This window comes from Corella eumyota, chromosome 1, assembly GCF_963082875.1.
Source record: "Corella eumyota chromosome 1, kaCorEumy4.1, whole genome shotgun sequence".
In the NCBI taxonomy this organism is placed as follows: domain Eukaryota; kingdom Metazoa; phylum Chordata; class Ascidiacea; order Phlebobranchia; family Corellidae; genus Corella; species Corella eumyota.
The window spans coordinates 15,542,392-15,563,261 of NC_137490.1; the positions used below are offsets into that span (position 1 = coordinate 15,542,392).

The 20,870-nt window shown below is 29.5% G+C and overlaps 4 protein-coding genes across 6 annotated transcripts; 2 read left to right on the forward strand and 2 right to left on the reverse strand.

Moving 5' to 3' along the window:
- Positions 1-836: 836 nt before the first annotated feature.
- On the forward strand, positions 837-13,197 carry LOC145758980 (sister chromatid cohesion protein PDS5 homolog B-A-like). 2 transcript variants are annotated; one of them, XM_082572702.1, is made up of 31 exons: positions 837-1,007; positions 1,139-1,345; positions 1,565-1,758; positions 1,981-2,188; positions 2,346-2,486; positions 2,600-2,737; positions 2,868-3,095; positions 3,246-3,397; positions 3,540-3,653; positions 3,739-3,820; positions 4,093-4,284; positions 7,530-7,651; positions 7,916-8,015; positions 8,261-8,424; positions 8,600-8,714; positions 8,791-8,943; positions 9,035-9,133; positions 9,305-9,445; positions 9,592-9,711; positions 9,844-9,951; positions 10,114-10,210; positions 10,328-10,442; positions 10,561-10,693; positions 10,858-10,986; positions 11,170-11,297; positions 11,689-12,007; positions 12,092-12,117; positions 12,234-12,308; positions 12,459-12,536; positions 12,622-12,687; positions 12,759-13,197. In XM_082572702.1, the coding sequence occupies exons 1-31, from the start codon at positions 909-911 to the stop codon at positions 12,853-12,855; spliced, it is 4,140 nt and encodes a 1,379-aa protein (XP_082428828.1). In that variant the 5' UTR covers positions 837-908; the 3' UTR covers positions 12,856-13,197. The 2 variants fall into 2 exon arrangements, with proteins under 2 accessions (XP_082428828.1, XP_082428820.1); XM_082572694.1 differs by having other exon boundaries at positions 838-1,007; positions 11,686-12,007.
- LOC145759039 (uncharacterized) lies at positions 4,491-6,946 on the reverse strand. 2 transcript variants are annotated; one of them, XM_082572774.1, is made up of 6 exons: positions 6,301-6,946; positions 5,989-6,145; positions 5,774-5,909; positions 5,315-5,584; positions 5,024-5,138; positions 4,491-4,774 (listed from the first exon to the last, which is right to left on the reverse strand). In XM_082572774.1, the coding sequence occupies exons 1-6, from the start codon at positions 6,939-6,941 to the stop codon at positions 4,504-4,506; spliced, it is 1,590 nt and encodes a 529-aa protein (XP_082428900.1). In that variant the 5' UTR covers positions 6,942-6,946; the 3' UTR covers positions 4,491-4,503. The 2 variants fall into 2 exon arrangements, with proteins under 2 accessions (XP_082428900.1, XP_082428906.1); XM_082572780.1 differs by having other exon boundaries at positions 4,735-4,792.
- Positions 13,198-14,079: 882 nt separating the features above from the next.
- Positions 14,080-17,399, forward strand: LOC145759007 (Fanconi anemia group J protein homolog). The gene has a single exon (XM_082572725.1). It carries the CDS (start codon positions 14,104-14,106, stop codon positions 17,269-17,271), a length of 3,168 nt encoding a protein of 1,055 aa, XP_082428851.1. The 5' UTR covers positions 14,080-14,103; the 3' UTR covers positions 17,272-17,399.
- A 245-nt stretch (positions 17,400-17,644) lies between these two features.
- On the reverse strand, positions 17,645-20,041 carry LOC145759032 (peroxisomal carnitine O-octanoyltransferase-like). The gene has a single exon (XM_082572762.1). The coding sequence runs from the start codon at positions 19,795-19,797 to the stop codon at positions 17,929-17,931; it is 1,869 nt and encodes a 622-aa protein (XP_082428888.1). The 5' UTR covers positions 19,798-20,041; the 3' UTR covers positions 17,645-17,928.
- Positions 20,042-20,870: the final 829 nt, after the last annotated feature.

Genomic DNA, 20,870 nt, shown 5'->3' on the forward strand with positions numbered 1-20,870 from the left:
TAATAGTGTAAAATTAAAACTAACCCATTAAAAAACTGTGCTTATGCCTTAACAGCTTACCATCAACACCCTTTCCTAACACGCGCAGCCAGCTTCTCTTTTTTTACCCAAGTTTCAAAGACTGATGACGTCATAAAATTCACAACCAATCAAAATAAAGTAATTTCTTGCGATAGAAAAAAGGAGGGAAAAAATTAAGTTTCCAAATATAAAAAAACAAGCTCTTATTATTTGTATATATTAATAAATTATAATAATCGAAACAAAATCAAGTAATAAGGGAAATTGTTTAATGTTAATTGTATTTCTACGATCTTTAATACCAAAAATTCGTTTTTAATTGCTTTCTCAACAAATTGTATTTTTTTTTATCCTCAATAAAAATTAATTATTGTTATTATCTTGTCAGTATGGTAAATGGTAAACAAGAATACTATATTATATTCTAGATTTTATTCATGTTATGTAAATTAAAATACTGCCTAAATGTTAACGTAATGTTGCCCAAAAAGTTTAAAATGTAGTGTTTTAAAAAGCAAACCAATAAACTATGTTATGTATGATCATTTACAAAAAAGTCATTAGTCATAACAATTTACAGAAGTAATTTATCAATGCATTACCAAACAACAAAAGTTGTCTAGTCATGTAGTGTATAAATATTATATAGATCAGTGTGTCGGTTTAAATATGTTTAAATGTTATTGTGTTTACTGCAAACTGTAGGGCACATACTCTGCCTTGCTGATTGCTTGCTTTAGTCTGTCTGTCTGTTAGTATGTTAAACTGCAAATATAATTTATTAAACTGCAAATATAATTTATTATAATTTAAGCTTTTTGATTTATGTTAAATTTCTAATATTGTAGCGTTTACATAGTTTATTAGTTCTAGGCAAACTTCTAAGTATGGAAGAACTACATCAAATTGAAGATATTGGGTTTCCACCCGGAGTGAAAGATGTTTCTGCTGATATGACTCCTACGGAAATGGCTAAAGCTCTAAAAGTAAAACAATTTTTTTTAAATAACTGATTCTGTTCAGATTGTATTTAAATGCTTTACTAAGGTACTTAAGAAATACCTTTTTTTACATATAGTCTATCCATTTTATTGCAATTATAAATTACTTGTTGCAGAAATGTTGCAAGTTTTTCTCACAACTCGAACAAGATGAGGAAGAGATGAAGCGAATGTATCTCCCATTTGTTAAATATATTGTGCAGGACGAGTTTCTTAATGAAGTTAAAGATGAGAATTGTAGAATTTATATTGGATGTATGTTGGCTGATGTTTTTCGACTTCATGCACCTGAAAATCCTTTTCGAAATTTGAATCAAGTTAAGGTAACTATATTTGTGGTGTAGTTGGTTGAAACACTAGGCTTAACTACTCAGCAAATACTCTTGATTAGCCAAAAACTACGTTGGCCCAAGATGTTAGCTACCCCATCACATTTAGGATGAAGACCTACAAATACCTTTTTCTAAAAAATTTACTGCTAAATTTTATTTGTTACTGTTTGAAATTTTTTCTGTTTTATCAAAATATTTTTTTTGATTTAGAAAATCTTCTTATTTCTTATAAGTCAACTGGGTCAACTTAAAGATACAAGAGGCGCTTACTACACCAGAGCTTATCACATTCTTGAAAATGTTGCCACTATCAAATCGTTTAATATTTGTATTGATCTTGAAGAACCTGATGTTACTACTGAGGTCTTTTCATTGCTGTTTAAAACACTGTTTAGTACTATTACGTAAGTTCAACATTAATAATAATAATTGTTAAAACAATTTATTTTAAGCTATTGATTTAGCTTTTACAATACTTCAGTACTATGTTAGTTTTTATTGTTATGTTGTATGAATTATTATTTCTCTTACTTTGCAAATCTACTAAAGGCCATTTTTGTCTGCCCAGTTGTCATTTTTAATTTCACCGACAATAAATTTTTATTTAAACTTTATGTATCATGCAGGAATAGTCATGATAAACAGGTTCGAAGTCATATGCTGGATATTATGGGATTTGCTATTACTGACAGCGGAAGTGTGCAACCAGAATTGTTAGATGTAATTCTGGAATGTTTACTTGATAGAACAAAAAAGTTAAACCGGAGTGCTTACGAATTGGCTAAAGAGTTGCTTATTAGAACATCTTCTGTAGTTGGTCAATACCTTATGGTGGTAAGTCTGATTGTCGGGTTATATATTGCAACTGAAATTCAGTGTAGAGTTCTATTAAATTTTAATAAACGCTTTTTTTAGTAAGTAATAAATTAGAAGAGTAGAATTTAGAGCAAGTATAGTAAGCTTCGTGTAATTGAATTTTATTTCATTTTAGTTTTTCCAAGATGTTCTTTTATTAAATGAAAAAACAACAAACAAGTATTCTTCACAATGGCGAAAGTTAATACCGGAATTATACAAGACATCTCCCTTATTACTAACACACACCATCCCACAACTGGACATGAAATTAAAGGTAATCTAGCAAATTTTAATGCAATTATTCTATATGCTATTTTTCATTTCAACTGCCTTTTTTTCTTTATCATTTTACTTATTCTCTATTTATATTAAAAATTATTATTTTAGGTTGATAATACCCAAGAGAGGTTACATGTAGTTTTACTTTTATCTGAGATGTTTTCTGACAAAAATTCTGAACTAGCAGTAGAATATCCTATCTTGTGGAACTCATTTTTAAGTCGGTTCAACGACATAGATGCAGAGGTTTAATATTTATGCTTATATCAAATTAAGTTTATAGCCTTTATTATAAATTGCTAATCTTACCTTAAAAAAAAAAATTGTTAGTTTTTAAAAAATATTTATAGTAACAAAAAAAATATTATTTTTAAAGATTCGAGTAGCATGCGTTTTGTTTTGTCGGGAGTTAATAATCAATCATGGTAAGGATGTCCATCTTACAAAAGATGCTATTCCCTATTTTAAATCTCGTCGCCATGATGTAGATGACAATGTTAGAGTTGCTGTGGTAAAAACAATTCGAGATATCGCGATACAAAACTTGCAATATGCTTCAGACGAATTTTTGGAGTTTCTAGAACAACGAGTTAAAGATAAAAAGGTTTTTAATAAAATTTAGTATTTTATAAATACCTGTTTTTGGCATTAAAATAATTTAATCTGTTATTTAGGTTATGTATTTATTTGTAAACATATGCTTTTTGACTCCAATATTTTACCTGATTTTTCAATTTGATTTTGAATTGTTTAGTGGCGCGTCAGAGAAAGCTCGATAACTGCAATGGCGGACATATATAAGAAATATTGTACTGGTGAAAGTGCGTCAAGACTTCATGTCAAGAGATTAAGTTCGTTTAAAAACACACTTCTGCATCTTTATTACAGACAAAACTCGAATGACTAGTAAGTTGTTACTTTAAAGCAAAATAGACCAAAATCTTAAGCTGGTATTTAATTATTTTAAAAAACATTAAAATCACTTTCGGAAAAAAAAAAAAATAGATTACTTATTTTTTGAAATAATAACAGTTTTTAATTTTTTTAGCTTATTGCTGGAAAAAATTATGGTAAATAGTTTGATTCCTTATTCACTGAGCAATATGGAAAGAATGAAACTTTTGTTGGAACTTTACTGCACTGTTGATGACCTTGCTGCAAAGTAAAACTTATTTTTTAACAAAAGAAAATTGTTTTATATTTAAAAACTGTTTAAAAGTCGTTTGTAATTGTGTTATGCGTTTTAGGGCGTTCGTTGAGATTGTCAACAAACAAGAAATATTGAGAGGTGCATTGAAAAAAATTGTCAAGGCTCTGGAAATAACCGATGTAAGTTAAAACAAATTATGTTTTTGCAATTATTTGGATAACCTGATTGCAGAATTGTTAATTATGTTGTCTGTTTATTAATAATATATATAGAATTTAAATTCGATACATTCTCAAATTATTTTTTTAGGGTACTAAACCAAAATCTTTTCGGTAACCAAACCTTTTTTTGAATTTTTGTATAAATGGTGCTTTTGCTATTTGTCCATCCAAATAAACATCATTTTTTATTTTTAAATTTTTTTATAAAGTAACCAACGTTTTATATTTAGATAAAAGAAAGAGACAAAGTTATTTCCCAGATTGTGATTTATATTCTTGTTAACATGCCCGGAATGGCACAAAGTGGGAAGATAAATATTTACAAGTTCATCCAAGTGGTTAAAGATGATGCGAAGATGAAGCAGTGGTTGTCTTACATTAGTGGAACTGAATATACAAGTCAAAAGATTGCAGTTGCTGTGGTAAGTTAAATTTTAAGCTTATTTTTAATCTAATTTTAAGGCATTATACTGTTAAAAGCTTATTGTTTTTGGATTTAAATTTTGAAAAGCTTTTCTCTTTCTAATTTCCATTGATAGTTTCATGTATATATGGTTTATATAGATAAAATCCAAAAATAAATCAAAAACTTATAAATGATAATGGCTTTTATTGTAACCTGTGCACATATTAAATTAACACTAAGGAGTAGACTCAGAATGTAACCACATGAAATTAAAAATCTTCTTTGAAATTAACATTTCGTTAAGTTGATGACATAAATCTAGCATAGTACATTCTCCTGTCTTTCTCTTTTTAATTCTCCACAATTTCCAAATTGTTATTCTCTGTTCGTTTAGATCTTTAAAGTTGTGAATATTTGTTGCTAAACTCTTGATATTTCCAATATCAATTTTAAGGTAAATTGCTGTTGCCAACCAGCCATCATCTTCATTTATTCTATTAACTAGCCTTTAAAAAATTTTTTAACTATAATGTGATTTAAACAGGCTTATTATTCTCTTAGTTAACTAAACTGTTAAAAATTGGAAAAACTACTACATTTGTTTATGTATAACCTATACTTTTGTTGTTTAAAAGGTTGATTAAAAAATTAGTTTTTAGTTTAATGTGGCAAAAAAAAACAGTTTGTAGTATATCAGTTTTCTAGTAGGTGACATTTTTGTTTAAACTATAGATTACAATTAATTTGATATTTACCTTTCTATCATTCGATCTGGTAACTTTGAGTTCATTTTCTTTTGTAACGGTTTGCTAAATGATTTTATCTGGGTAATATCTCCTTCTAGAAATTTATGTACAGGACAACCTGTATCTGTAAATGAATATTTATTGATTTTATTTTGACGTAACAGACATCTAATACAGAGGTTTGTTTAACATTTTATCTAATCCATAGATATGTTTATTAAAACCTATTTGCAATTTATTTTCTAAATTGTTAAAATATTAAGTTGGTAGATATTATACAAACATTGTTAAGTTAATTACCTGATTTTTCTTGCCACAAAAAACTGAAAACAGGCACAGGAACTCCAAAGTCATATAATTGTTTTGCTAAATCAATTGTTTTTTCATTGCTTGAATATTTTTCGCTTATATCTTCTAAAGCATTGATTTCATCCCTCCACAGCAAAATGCTCAATAAAAACTTGTCAATGTAATTCATGGCATATTTTTTGCATTTTATAGCAACATGAGATATTTCGGTTTTTGATTTTAATAATCTCTCCCAGAGTTCTTGGTTTTCAGTTCCATCATCTAAAAAGTTTTGAAAAAATTCTGTATTTTAATTTGTTGTTAGTTTTGTTTAAATAAATAGTTAGCGAAGCATGTTTTTTTAACATTGGCTGGGCCTAATTTGCAAATAGGTTTAAATTATAAAATAGTTAACATATTTATTGTTTCTTTCACTATTTATTTTTGGATTTTCTGTGCCTTTTTACTTACTTCTAAAAGAGTATAAAATTCTTCTCCAACGAAATAATATTTTGGCTAAATTCTGATTGGTTAATGGTTTTAATTGACAGCATACTTCTAAGGCAGGTATTCTTGCAGTATCACAACAGCATTTTAAAGCTTTGACCTAAATAAGAACAATTTAGAAGTAAATAATATTTCTTATCGATAAAAATAATATTATATAATGATTATAGATTTCTTACTGTATAGACTGGTCGTTTCAAAATGCAATTTGGTATTTTGATATCAAATTCAAAATGAGTTGTCAGAATTTCATAATTTCCGTAAATCTCATATTTAACAACCTGGATTTCTTCTTTTATGTTAACCGATTTATTTCTTTTGATCATTATTGTTTCTCTAGTCAAATAGTAAATTAAATATATTAATAGCATTAGTTTAAGTATATATTGAGACGTAAAATAAACCTATTAAGTTATCGATAAGTGTATAAAAAAATTATAATATTGCTATAAAAACATGTTATTATGAACTAAAAATTCATTTATTCTTACCTTGAAAATTCTGGATTATGTTTGGGATCTAAAATATCATTTATCATTAAAGTATAAGGTTTACCCCATACTTGTACTGATACTTGACCCCACAAATAATAATCAAGTTTTATAGTTCCTTGTTCTTTGGTTGTTGTTTTTATAACTTTTATTGGTGCTTTGACACCATTGTCAATTGTAATTTTACTTGGTATATTTTCTTTGTGTGGTAGCTCACATTTGCATTGTATAAGCTCAGGCATGTAAAAGTCGAGTTGAAATTTAGGTTTTAGTGAGATTTTTGAAAACTTTTTCTTTTTGTCTTTTGATGTATAAGAAAGCCAGTTGTTAAGCCAAACTTTTGCATTTGTTAAGTTCTTGGTTGTTAAATTAAGATTGCATTCTTGTCTTTCGTTTGTCTCATTAATCAATGCATCTTCTTTAATATAGATTCCATTATTTGCTTTTGATTTGATTGACAGATACTTGCCAACACTCGTTATTTCTTGAATAGCAGTCTCCAAATTAGAACTTTTTGTAAATTTTACTTTTCCACCTTTGCTTTTAAGTCCATCCCAATTTATAGCATTTTTGTTTGCTTTTGTGTGACCTTGTTCGTTAGCTAATCTTATCACTTCTTTAGCAATGTCAAAAACCACCATACTCAAACCTAATAAGTTTCAACTACAGCTCAAATACTGCCGATTGACATACTTAAGTACATATGAATAGCTCCCTGTGGTGCCTTTTTCTTGTTTGCTTAAACCACATTTTAAACTTTTAGAATACAATTCAAAACATCAGGGTTAACAATATTGAAATATTTTATTACTATGTAGTACATGTCAAGTTGTCATCTTTATTTAAAATGTTATCGATTAATCTCTTTGCGTTGTTGTTGAGTTTGTAAATTTTATTCATTTCTGTAATTAACGACAACATTAATATTTAAAACAAAATATTTTAAATTGATTAGAGTGGGATTAAAATTTAATTCCATCAAACTTTGAGTGGCAATTTTAAATTGTTTTTTTTTTGAAACAATAAAAATGATACTCATCCTGTGAAAATATTGACTCTGTGTTGCTATAGTTACTGTTAAAAGAGCTTTATATTTTCTATAAAAACTTGCCACAACCATGACTAAATATTATTTTTATTTAAATAAACAAATTTTTTTTTATATTCTGTATGAAACAAATGATTGATTCTTAATTATTTAAAATATTTTATTTACAATTTTATTATAGAGAGATATGATGAACAAAATGAATGTGGTAGCAGGAGTGACCAAACACACCAAAGCAACAGTTCAACAGCTTCTAGGTCGCTCTGTTATTGGTTCAGTGATGATTGATGCCCCTTCATTCAAGTATGTAGGCTTTGTAAATAATGTTTAACTATGTTTGTTTATTTTTTTTAAACTAAGTAAGTCATTGAAAATACAATTTAAAACACAAAATTCTATTTAAATCTCAAATTACATAAAATATGCACTGTCAGTTTTCTTACAAATACTAACACTTTTCTAAGTGCTTATTTTGTTGAACTAGAATTTTGAACATTCTTGTACTTTATTAATAATTTATTGGGTATCCTTGACTTTATATTACAACACAGTATACTTATATTACAGGCTATTGTTTGGTTTAATAAAAGAGATGTTGAATGGAGAATCAGAGATAGATGAGTTAAATGGGGAAGAAGCTCAGCATCGTGCTATGGACCTTATGGCAGTATGAAATTAATAATTTTATTTATTAAATTTTTTTAAAGAAAAAAATCATATCAATTTAAATTTGTTGTTAAAAAAATGATAAATTTTTTTGTTTTGAAGAAAATGATATTAATAAAAAATATTATGTTTTTGTGGTTTAAATAATAAAAATTTTCGAGGTTTTCATGACAAGGGAAAACTTTTTTAATTTTTTTTTTAGTTTAAGTAAAAAAAAATACTAATAAACTTTTTATATTAATGTAGCTGTTTGCCAAAGTGTCCCCCCATATTTTTACAACAAAGGAATGTTATGATGATTTGTTGAGTTTCTTGGATAAAACTCAGGAAGAGCATGTCATCCAACAATCTTTAATGACCCTCAAGTTTACCGCTCATGTTCTGGAAGAAAACTTTCCTGAAATGATAGAGTAAGTCAAAAAATTTTGTGGTTTTTATATTTAGTTAATTTTAAATTTAATTTTGAATTAATTTAGAAAAAAATAACTGAAAATTTTTCTTTCTAAATATATTTTTTATCTGATGTTTTGCTTATACATTATTTTCAAACTGTACCCTTTAACAATAGTCTTCTTTTTTATTAAGTGATCTGATTGACATACTAAAAAACAAAGCAAAGACTGGAAATGCCAAGGAAGCGAAACATTCTATTTACTGCATCAACAAATTCACTTCACATAATGAGACAGCTTTAATGCAGGTAAACAAAATAAATCTTAAAGTCTTTAAAAAGCTGTTATTTTTTCTGGTTGGTGATTCAAAAAAATGTTTTTTAGGTGTTTGACTTTTGCAAAGAAACAGCTTTAAGTGAAGGAACTGGATTCTTACAAATGCAAACAGCACTAACATCTCTTGGATGTATTGCCCAACTTCTACCAGAAAAAACTACTCAGTTAAGCTCAATTGTCAGCAAAGTGGTTGTTAAAAAGGTAAGACACTCTGTTATTCAAATTTTTTTAAAGGAGCTTGGTTATATGCTTGCAAAAAATTTTTAATGTTATCTTGTTATGTGTTGTTAAGGTGATGATGAGCAAAAATAGTTCAACGCCAACAAAATCAAAGAGGAAGGATGCAAAATGGTGTGAAAAATATGAACTCAGCAGAGAAACTAAAACCAAGGTAAAAAATGCAATTAAATTAAAATTTATATTTTAGAGGAATTATATATAAGAATGAGTACTAGTCTACCTATAATAAATTAAAATTATTTTCAACTAAAAATACACATACCATTTTGTTGCAAGATTTAACTTTAAAAAACAAATATTAAATAATTTAATTTTTTTATAGATTGCTGGTTTGAAATGCATGGTAAGATGGTTGTTTGGTATTAGATCAAACGAAAATGATTATTGTGGTGCTACATTAAGACTCATGCAGCATATATTACACAATCAAGGGGACCTTATGAACAATGGATTGGTACCCAAGGTAAATTAGCTAATATTTAATTGTGGTTGACTTTTAAATATTGCGCTGGGTAAATTTCTTAATTAAAAAAATTATAAACGCAGTTGGTAATTATTAATTTACTTACTTTGTTTTTATATACCTTAACATTTGCTTTGTTTTTTAAGGCGGAGAAGGCCCACTTAAGATTGCAGGCAGCCTGTTGTATTATTAAGATAGCTCAAATCAAGGAATTAAGAGCCCAGTTTTTACCAAAAAATTATCAAGCTCTGGCTATATTGCTCAATGTAAGTACATATTTTAAATGTTTTTGCCTTTGCCTTTGCTTAAACACTGGAGCAAACGAAAATTAATAGTTTGAAATTTAATTTTTGTTTCAATGTGAGTTCACTTTTTAAAAATAAAAAAAATTTCTTTAGGATCCTGTCTTGGAAGTAAGAAAAACATTTTTAAACAAACTTTATCAACAATTATTAAGTTTTGCTCTTCCCATTTCATTTCTAGCTTTATTTGCTGTGGTTTCCCAGGTAAATTAGTAATAAAATTTAACTGAAATTAAAATTAAAATAATAAAATGGTCCAAGAATGTTAACAGTTTGTCAGTAATTTTATATAGCAAATAATTATATAAATAACCTGGTATATTTATTTACTTTTTTTGTGGTCTATGTTTTGTTTTAAAATTTTAGGAGGCATCGAGGGAGCAAAGAGACAGAGGAAGTTATTGTTACGGTCAACTTGTCAAAAGAATAAGAACTAGCAAACACACTTCAACACTGGATAATGGTATGTATTTTTAATTTAAACATAACATTACGTAAAAACTTAAAAATTTATACTGTATCTTTTTAATAATTTTTTTATACATTATATATTAAATGGTTTCTAATTTATTTTTTTTAGACTTGGTGGTAGTGGTTATACCAGAATACATGATCCCATTTCTAGTTTATTTGCTGGCTAATGACAGTGATTTTGCTGAGGAAATGACTAAAAAAGATCTGCCAAGAATCAAAGAGTAAATTAAAAAATTTTAAAGTGTTAGATATGTTGATTTATTTAAAAAAAAGTATATTAAAAGTTTTTTTTATGTATTTCCCAACATTTATTATAACATATTGTTAATTGTTATACAGTTCTATTCAGTTTGTTTTGGATCCTCTGCTGACCAAGGACCATCCAGAGAGTTTTGGGTTTATTAAAAAAATAGCAGACAACATTAAACGAACAAAAAACAAAATTAACCCAACTGACGAGTTCAAAAATGAGGTAACTTAAAAAAAAATTGTTATAGTAGGTAGACTAGTAAAAATAAAATATTTAAAGTTTTTTTATTACCCATTGTATTTTTTTAAATTTTTGAGTATTTTCAATACATATATGCTGATGTTTTGATTTGCAAACAATTTTAAACTAAAATCTTTTTTATACAGAACATATATGCTGTATGTGACCTAATTATTCAACATGTTTTACATCGGTCAAGTCAACATGCTATTGCTGTTATTGAACCCACTGATAAATCTGTTGTCAAATTTATCTCAAATCGATTCTATACCACGGTAATAAAAATTAACTTTAATTCTCAAATGTTGTGTAAACGATTTTTTAAATGATCATATACTTACATTTTAAATACTAAAACACAATGTTTTACTTATCATATTTTTTACTGTTATTTTATTTTTTAATTATTATTACTTACAAATAAATTTTATTATATTTTTACCTTTTTTTATATGTAGCCCACCGGTCCACAAAACAAAAAGACGTATCTTCCCAAAGCATATTATTGCAACGTAAAACTCATCCCAACTCCAGCTATCACTGAAGCTTTGGGTGGTGATAAATACAAAAAGAAACATTCTATAAGGTTTGTACTATTCATGGCCAGAGACTTTTGTATAACTTTTATTTTGTTTAACAATCCCAGCATGACCATTTTAGTAAAAATCTAGGTTACCAGAGTAGATTGATTGTAACCAAAGATTCAGAAAATATATAAAATGTTAAGTCCTTTTTAATTATAAAAGTTTAATTTGCAAAATATTAAACTTGATCAGTTAGAAATTATTAAGACTTGGAGCTAGAAAGGAATGTTTATTTTCATTTTTTATAAAGTTCAACTAGAAAGCTTCTATCAAGTAAAAAGAACAGAAAAAAGTGTCCTCTGTTAGTATATGGTGGAGAAAATAAGTAAGCTGTTATTTAAAAAAAAAATCAAATTATACATAAAATAAAATTACAATTTTTTACTTTAGAAGACCACAGCCGATCCCAACTTCACCCATAGCTTCTACATCGCAAGAAAAAGACGACACCACTTTACATGAGAGTACAAGTAACAACAAAGATATTATTCCAAGCTGTGATGACACATTCTTGCAACCAAAGTCACCCAAATCGCCAACAAATCAAAGCAATATTTCTAACAATGATTCTGTTGGATCTGATAATGAATCACTGTCAACAGATATAGTTTCAAGTAGTACAAGTATAGCAAGCTCAACTCCTAAATCTGTTCCTTTTGCTGCTAAAAAGAAAAAAGTTTCTTTACCAATTAGCACCACTTCCAGTTCACAGGTAAGATTTAGGTTATTTACAAAACATACATATACTCAAATAGTAAGGTGCCCAACTAATTTAGTTATTTTTTGTTTTTTTTAGGAATCAAGCATTGTCAAACCAGTTAGGTAGGTTTTTATCTACTAAAATGTTTTTATTTCAACCTATTAATAATATAATTTTTGGACATAAGGCACACACTGAGTTCACCACCACTCTAAATAGACAAATGCTTTTATTTTAGAACATCCGGTAGAAAGAGAAAGCCAAGAAATTTATCGCCTGTCCCGTTTACAAAGAGAGGAAAAACAAAATCCAAGTTTGATTTTTTTAACTTTGGTTACAATTTTTCCTTTTTTGATTAAGATTTATTGATAATCCTGTACATGGGTCCCTAAAAACTTAAAATGTTTTTAGTACAATTTATTTAAAAATTGTTGAATGGAAATAATTTTGTCTTTTTTTTAAGTGCTTCAACTGATGAATCTGCAGACCTATCTGGCTCAGAGGAAAATGTTGAAAGTCAATCTTCATCTAGTACTTCCAGGTACATCCTATAATGTGAAACTGTGCAAAAAAGCAAAAAAAATTGTTAAATCATTTTTCCTTGAGTCCTTTTTATTTATTTTTAGAAACAGCCCAATTGTGAAGAAGGGAATAAGAAATGTTATTGCAAGTGCTTCAGTAAAAACGCCGGTGTAAGTTAATTGCAATTATTTTTGTCATTTATTGCAAAAAAATTAGTTTAATTTTCTATTCACCATTTTAGGCGAAAAACTTTGGGAGACAACAATAGTACGAATGAGTCAAGTGAAGAGTCAAATGTCAGAAGATCGGGCAGAGCAAGACGCAGAAAAGTGAAATAAATATAAAAAAAGGTGTACTTTTAATCCATTGCCAAGGCACATTATGTTGAAAGGAGAACGCGTGTATTTTTGAATATATTTTGTTTCTATGTGTCCGCGGATAGATCTTTATGGTTTTGTTTTTATGTTTTTTAAGATGTTGATTTTAGTTGTTTAAATGTGTTACAATAGTTTTAAAATAATTTACCACAAACGTTGTCATAATTATGGAAATCTTGAATACATAGTCGTTTTTATTGAATATATTTCATTTGGAATTAGCTCTTTCACGTTTAATAATTATTTCATTTTGTTAATTGTTTTGTTAATAAAAACTTGGATTTGCTATCAATAAAAGACCAATTAACAACATTCGGATTGAAAAAGGAAAAATTTTCTATTTTAGTAAAACGTTGCACAATATTTGCATAATATACTTAGCAGAAAATAAAAACGGTATGTCAGGTAGAAATGTAAATTTGGTGGCAAAAGTATTGCTCACGTGATGTAAAAAGTTGCTCGTATTTACCTACAAACTGCATTTTTATTATCAATTATTCTTTATGTGGCAACGGAGACGAGGAATTTAAGGAAATAAGCCGTAAATTAAAGTCAGAATAACTTTTGTTCTAGTAAATTAAAAGTTTATATTCAAATTTAATTTTTATAAGTATTAAATTTTAATATATTAACAAAAACCATTAAAGTATTTTAAACCTTATTTGAGTTTTGGAATAAATCTTGTTAATAATATTGCGCATTATATTTCTTGTATCGCGGTAACGTGAGAAGTAAATATAAACATTACTTTGGCGCGAAATAAACAAACAAAACAATAACCCACAATGAGGATTACAGCTAGTTTATTGACGGTAATAAATAAACTTAACACAATTTAGATGTAGTAAAATTTAAAATCGCTAAAAGTAAATATTATAAAAGTTTTTATAATTAAAATGCACTGATCTGTTTAAACAGGAATAGACAGATAGAATACTTTTAAGATGGTCAGATGATTCAGCAATGTTTTATTTTTAGGTTCAGGATTTATAAATATTAGTGACAATTAGACAATTTACAACTACTACATATAACTTAGACGTTTATTCATTTATTAGACAATTTAAAACTACTACATATAACTTAAACGTTTATTCATTTCTTATATATTTTTCAATGTTTATTTACTAATAATTGTCAAATTGTTTGTAGAAATTAAAAATAATGGCAAAAAAACCTAAAACGGAAACTAAAGTTTGGACGGAGATCATGATTGGTGGTGTAAATGTTAAGTTTCCATTTAAACCTTATCCTTCTCAGCTGTCCATGATGAGTATGATTATGAAGGGATTACAAAAAAAGAGTCACTGCCTCTTGGAAAGCCCCACTGGCTCGGGAAAAACTCTCGCTCTCCTATGCTCTGCTCTAGCATGGCAGGAAGATTTACGAACAAAACAACAGGCTGCATTGGACACATCAAATGAACTTCATGCTAGTGAAACTGAATTTAGTAAAAATAAATGTGGTGGTTGCGATGAAGATGACCAGGAAAGTCTTCCAAATGTTCCAACGATTTGGTTTGGAACAAGGACTCATAAACAAATAGCACAAATTACACATGAACTTGCTAGAACTGCATACAAATCAGTTAAAATGACAATTTTATCAAGTAGGGAACACTCATGTATACACCCTGCAAATACATCAAATAAAAATGATGGCTGTCGAGATTTACTAAAAGGTCGGCATGAAGATCTTCCTGGTACAAAATGTGGGTTTTATCAAAATGTTCATCGACTAAAAACACATGACAATTTGCACAACTGTGGTTTAAAAGAGGCTTGGGATTTGGAAGATTTTATTAAGTTGGGAAAAAGAATCAATGTTTGTCCTTATTACAGCACAAGAGAACTAAAAATGGGGGCATCAATTATATTTTGTCCGTACAACTATTTAATAGATCCTGGTATTCGAAGTCAGATGACCATAAACCTAAACGAACAAGTTATAATATTAGATGAAGCCCACAACATTGAAGACAGTTCAAGGGCAGCTGCAAGTTTTACAATGAGTGAAACAAGTTTAATAAACACTATTGCTGATATTGATCATCTGATTTCTGAAAATATTCGAGTTCCAGAACATCAACCATTACATCTAGTCTGTACTAAAATTGGACAATGGCTTAAAAATTGTGTCCCAGGTTTAAAAGAAACATCTTATGAAACGTGGTCCTCTGTATGGTTAGGTACAGAATTTATATCTCAACTTGGAGAATGGGGAATAACTAAAGAATCACTTCAAATATTACAAAATAGTTACAAGGAAGCAATGAACACTCAAGATGAAGATGCAGATGAACCTCCTGTCCTACATTCTGCAAGCCAGTCTCTCATTGGTGGACTTTTAATTGTTCTTGAGTACTTGTTTGTAGACTCACATAAGTTTGCAGAAGATTATCGAATAAGTGCAGTACGTCACATGGAATATGGTGCACAACCACCAAGAAGAACTAGGGATGGTTGGGTTGCTGTTTCTAAACGACCATCCAAACATTATATCATGAACTTACATTTTTGGTGTTTAAACCCAGCCGTTGCATTTGGAGAATTTAATGCTTGTCATTCAGTTATCTTAACATCCGGCACTCTTTCCCCGATGTCATCATTTTCATCTGAGCTTGGAGTCAAATTTCCCATTCAACTTGAAGCTGCCCATGTGATTGCCAACTCTCAGGTGTGGGTTGGATCTGTAGGAGCTGGCCCAAATGGCCACCGCTTACAAGCCACATATCAAAACACCAATAGTTATGAATTTCAGGATGAACTTGGCAAAGTGGTCTTGCAAGTTTGTCAAGTTGTTCCACATGGAGTTCTTTGTTTTTTCTCCAGTTATAAAATGCTGGAAAAACTAAGTGAAAGATGGAAAAACACAGGACTCTGGTATGAGATTTTAAGATGCAAGGAAATTGCATGTGAACCACATGGAAAAAACAAATCCAGTTTTGATGAAGTTCTGAATGGTTTTTATGAGAATGTTAACCAACCTCCTGATGCAGAAAGTCTTACTGGAGCTTTGTTTTTAGCAGTCTGTCGGGGAAAGGCAAGTGAAGGATTAGATTTTTCTGACAACAATGCCAGAGCTGTTATCACTGTAGGAATTCCCTTTCCAAATTTCAAGGACAAACAAGTTGAATTAAAGCGTAACTACAACAACAAAAATTCGCAAAGCCGTGGCTTGCTAACAGGTGGAGATTGGTATGAAATTCAAGCATTCAGGGCATTAAACCAGGCATTGGGACGCTGTATTCGCCATAAAAATGATTGGGGTGCCCTTATTATTATAGATGATCGTTTTTGTAAAAATCCAATAAAATATTGCAAAGGTTTATCAAAGTGGATAAGGCAGAAGGTAAACAACTTTAAAAATTTTGGTTCTGTTGTACAGTCACTTCAATCATTTTGTAATCATCAAAAAATAAATCCTAAGGACGTAAAATCTTCTAAAATAGAAAATATCGAACAAGATTTAAATTCTGCCAGCACAATTCAAAAATTAGACCATAATGAAACGGTATCCTTAAAAAAATCTTCTGAAGAATTTTTTCCTCCATTTATTAATCATCAGCCTACTATACAAGAATGCTTTTTATCTCAAACAGTTTTAAATGAAACCAGTGTTCAGAAAGCCCAGAATAAAACTGACAAACAAAAGGAAAAAAATAAAAACAAAGTTACAGTTAAAAATGAAATGCACACACCAGAAAAAGTAAATCACAATGGCTTTAATAATCACCTTGAGGTTAAACAGGAACTTGGTGATATTCCAAAATGTGAAAAAACTCCAGAAAAAAAGTTTAAAATTACTGTGATCCCGGAATCTCCTATGATTATTAGTGATGATGAAGAAGATGACTTTTTACCATCTTTTTCCATGTCCTCGAAAAGAAAATCAATTTCTGATGCGGTTTCTACAAGTTCTAAGAAAAAATGCAGGACAGCTATACTGTTTGATAATGATAAAAATGAAACCAGAAGTAAAACAGTGATGAAATCAAGAAGCCAGCGAAGCGGACGACTAACCAACAAGAATAAAAATAACTTTGCTCAATGCAAATTATGCGACTATGACTTATTTCAGTCCCCTTTAAAAAATGAAATCAAAACCATTAGAAATTCATTAAACTTTATTAAAAAACATTTTCCACATGAGGTAAATTTGAGCTTAGTGGAAAATGTGCAACAAAATAATTTAGTATTAGTAAATGCTTCATCAAATGGTATTGAACTAGACTGTGTTTGGAGCGAATCTGACAATGTTGCTTTACAGTTTTACCATTGCCCTGGTTGTGAAAAAAATATTGGCTTTTTTAAATTAGGTGCACAATGTGATAACAAACTTTTTCTTTTAAATTCAGCAATAGCATTTAATTTTTGATGAAATCTGACTAATGAATTTATTATTACAAACCAATGAACCTAGTAATATACATTTTTAATATATACTTTTTATAGTTAATTGTACAACACTAAATTTTGATATATATTTTTATAGCATTCTTCTGTTTCCTGGTTTACTAACAATCTTTTTCTGTAATTGTTATTTAAATATTTCGTTTCATTTTTGTTCCGCTTTTCTACTTTCCAAAACCAATAAATTGTACTACTTTGTACCATCACTTGAATTAAAATTGTATTTTTTAATAGATTAGGGTACACATTAAAATTGTAAAAGTACCTAAATGCATAGAATACCAACAAAATGATAAAAAAATTATAAATACAGTTCTACAAGTATTTTTAATTATTGTATTTATTGCAGCAAAAAACTAACATAAAAATTTAAAACATAATCATTTTTTACTTTTGCATTGACAAAGCATTTTTGTTGTTTCAGGTAGCAGTTACTGCAGGAATAAGATATTGTAGGTTCAATGGTTAATATATAAGAAACAATTATTTTGCTAATACAAATTACAAAAAATTATACTACAAGTGCAAAAATTTGAAATTGAACTTTAGTACTAAATTAACACTTAAAATAACAGTAAAAATTAAAAGTTATTATTAATCTATTACAAAAATTATATTGCAATTACATTTTATGTTGTTCAACCGAACTTGATAATAATCTAAACACACAACCCAAAGCATGCTCAAAATGGTCACTCATCTTTTGTGTGTTGGTTTCTGGACAGGATTTGTATGATGACAAAGAATACACAATTTTCTTGTCATTGATCCTGTAAAAAAATCCATAACCATGTTCTACCATGGGTGCTACAGAGCCCTGTGCATTGAAATACCCAATACAACTGGTTGAAAGAACAAAATTACCATTACCCCCTGTTGCAACGTAGGAAGGATCCTTAAAAATTTCTGGCAGCTCTATGTTATTTTCCATACAAATAAGAGCCAATCCGAGCAAATGTCGATCACAACCTTGATTCAAGGAACCATCTGTCATCCATTTTAAGAACTTTTGATGTGCTTGTTGCAGCAATTTGTACAAATTCTTGTATTCAGGTGTCCCTATAATGGGGTTTTTCTCCATTTCCCTGCTGAACTTTACAACTTCAGGTGTGCATGTTCGCATTGTTTCTGTCCTTCCATGATAAAACAGTCGAGTCATTGCTGTTTCATATGTTGGGCCCGGCTTACCGTGAACAGAGATGTAGGCCATTTGCAGGCATAACTGCACCACAAAATCTGGATGGATTTTAAATGGCCTGAGGTCAGATTTTCCAAAATTTTTGTAAATAACCTGAAGAAGATCCAAATTTTTATTTAATTTTGTGGCCTCTTGTTTTGCATTGGATATGTGTCGTTTAATTTCGTCATCAATAACAAAAGTTAACTCCTCAACCTTGATGTTGTTTGGAATTTCCAAAGATCCTTGCCAAACTCCTTTGGTTTGTTTTATGGAGGCGGTTATAAACTCCACCAATGCTACCATTACCATTGCATCAAAAGGAGTATGATCACAATTGCAAAAATTTACACCATTTAAAGAAAAAGTCGAGGTATAAGACTTGTCATACCACCTCAGGCCTGGGTTTCCAGACAGACTTTCATATGACATTTCTGTGTAGCTGGTAGGATAGGTGTCATCCATAGATGATACAAACAATGAAGTTTCAATTTCCCTGAGAATTGATAAATTCTTGGCATCAATTTTAATCAGATGATCTCTTGCATCAGCCCAAGAATCCCGATTTAATGCTGTTAATGCCGGGACTTCAGGACCTGTTGGTCTTCCATTACAGATATCTACTATTCTTTGAAACATCTTTTCCAAAGCTGGAGGTGTGTACAATTCCCCAGTTTCTGGGTTACAGCCTTCCAATTTGAAGACATAACCTTTGCACAATACTATCACATGACTTGGAGACTCTCCCTCTGCTTCAGTTTTAAAACCATGAAAAAGATCATCCCTGACTCTATGCGGAATTCGGCAAGTGTTGAATAAGTACCTAAACTGATGCATTGTTAGATACTTACCATCTCCAGTTTTGTGAGCAGTAATTAGTTCTTTTTTCACTAATTGCCAAAACTGCATTAGGTAATACATTCCCAATGCGGAGCGCTCAACCCGAGTACCATCCTTTAATGGCCAATAATGCTCAACATAGGTTGCAGGCCCAGAAAAGTTAGTAACCGGAAGTGGCAATCTTGTTTCCAAATACCCTTTGTTGAGCCACCATTCCTCCAGCCAGTTACGATTTTTCTCGGCATGTTTTAAAAGCAGTTGTTGCAGAACTTTTGCTTTTCCGTTCTCAAATTTTCTGCAGATTTCACTGGTTCTTTGATATTCTTCTTCAGAAACGATTGCTTTGCAAGAATCCAGGTATTTTTGTAGCGTTTGTTTTACAGTGGGAACGGGTAAAGAGGGTAGTTTGTTGTCATGGTAAAACGTTTTATTTTCTGGGTTACTTGGATCATCCACTAGAAATATAGAAGCCATTACTAACTTCGCTTTTTCTTGCCCAACTATTTATCACACTTACACAATACTTGTTTGTGGTAAGATTTGGTAATGCAATTATATTAATTTCGGTTTGTGACTATGAAATTCGTTTTTGCAGCGTATAACTCGTAATGGCAGATTGGACTTTGATCTGCAATCGTTATTCGTTACTATTAAACCCGTGATTGGTTTACAAAAAAAGTGTGTTTAACATTTTAACCAATCCACATAACCAGCCTCGACTCATTATTTATATAATGATATGACATGTTTTTTTGCATTTCTTGCACTATATTCTGATAATTTTGTGTTTTCGATGTTTAGATGTCTGCGATATATGGCGGAGCCATGTTTACATGTTTTTGTACGCCAAATAATTTAACTCTGGAAAATTATATCCAAGCCACTTTTATATAAAACACGGTTTATTTTGTTGTTTGAGATTGTATAATGAGTTTTAATTTAATAATTACGTTATATTTTGAGGATGATTGAAAAAGTTCAGTATTTTTAAAGTAACGCAAAAATAGATTAAAAAAATGAATTAAAAGGCTTGGACAGCACTTTTAATTTAAATAAAGTTTTTAACAGAACGTTATAGCATTATAGTTTTAAAGAAAAAAAGGGGGAAGGTTGAGGGATACACTAACTTTTAAAATTTTTTTCTTTTTTGTCACGTGGTATCGTTATCAGTAAAAGGTGCGAGCTCGTAAAGAAACAAGACAATTTATATATCAATAAATGGAAATACTTCTATAAGGTAAGTTAATTCCGTATGTTGCGAAAAACATTTTTAAGCACATAAACCACAACTACAAAGTTACATGTGGCCTGCACTTTAAGAAAACTGATTTTAATCAACACGTGGGTCAAAAAAGAGGCAATTTTTAGTAAATTAGGTACAAAAAAATGCTTTTCAAGCTACTCAGTACCCTGGAATTTGCTGGGATCTAAGTAGCGTCATCCGGCCTTAAAAAAACCAGCACATTAGAACTTGCGTTAAAATTACATACTGACAAGAAAGTTATTTACAATCTAACATAAAACCCCAAAAATGTCTTTTAACGGGT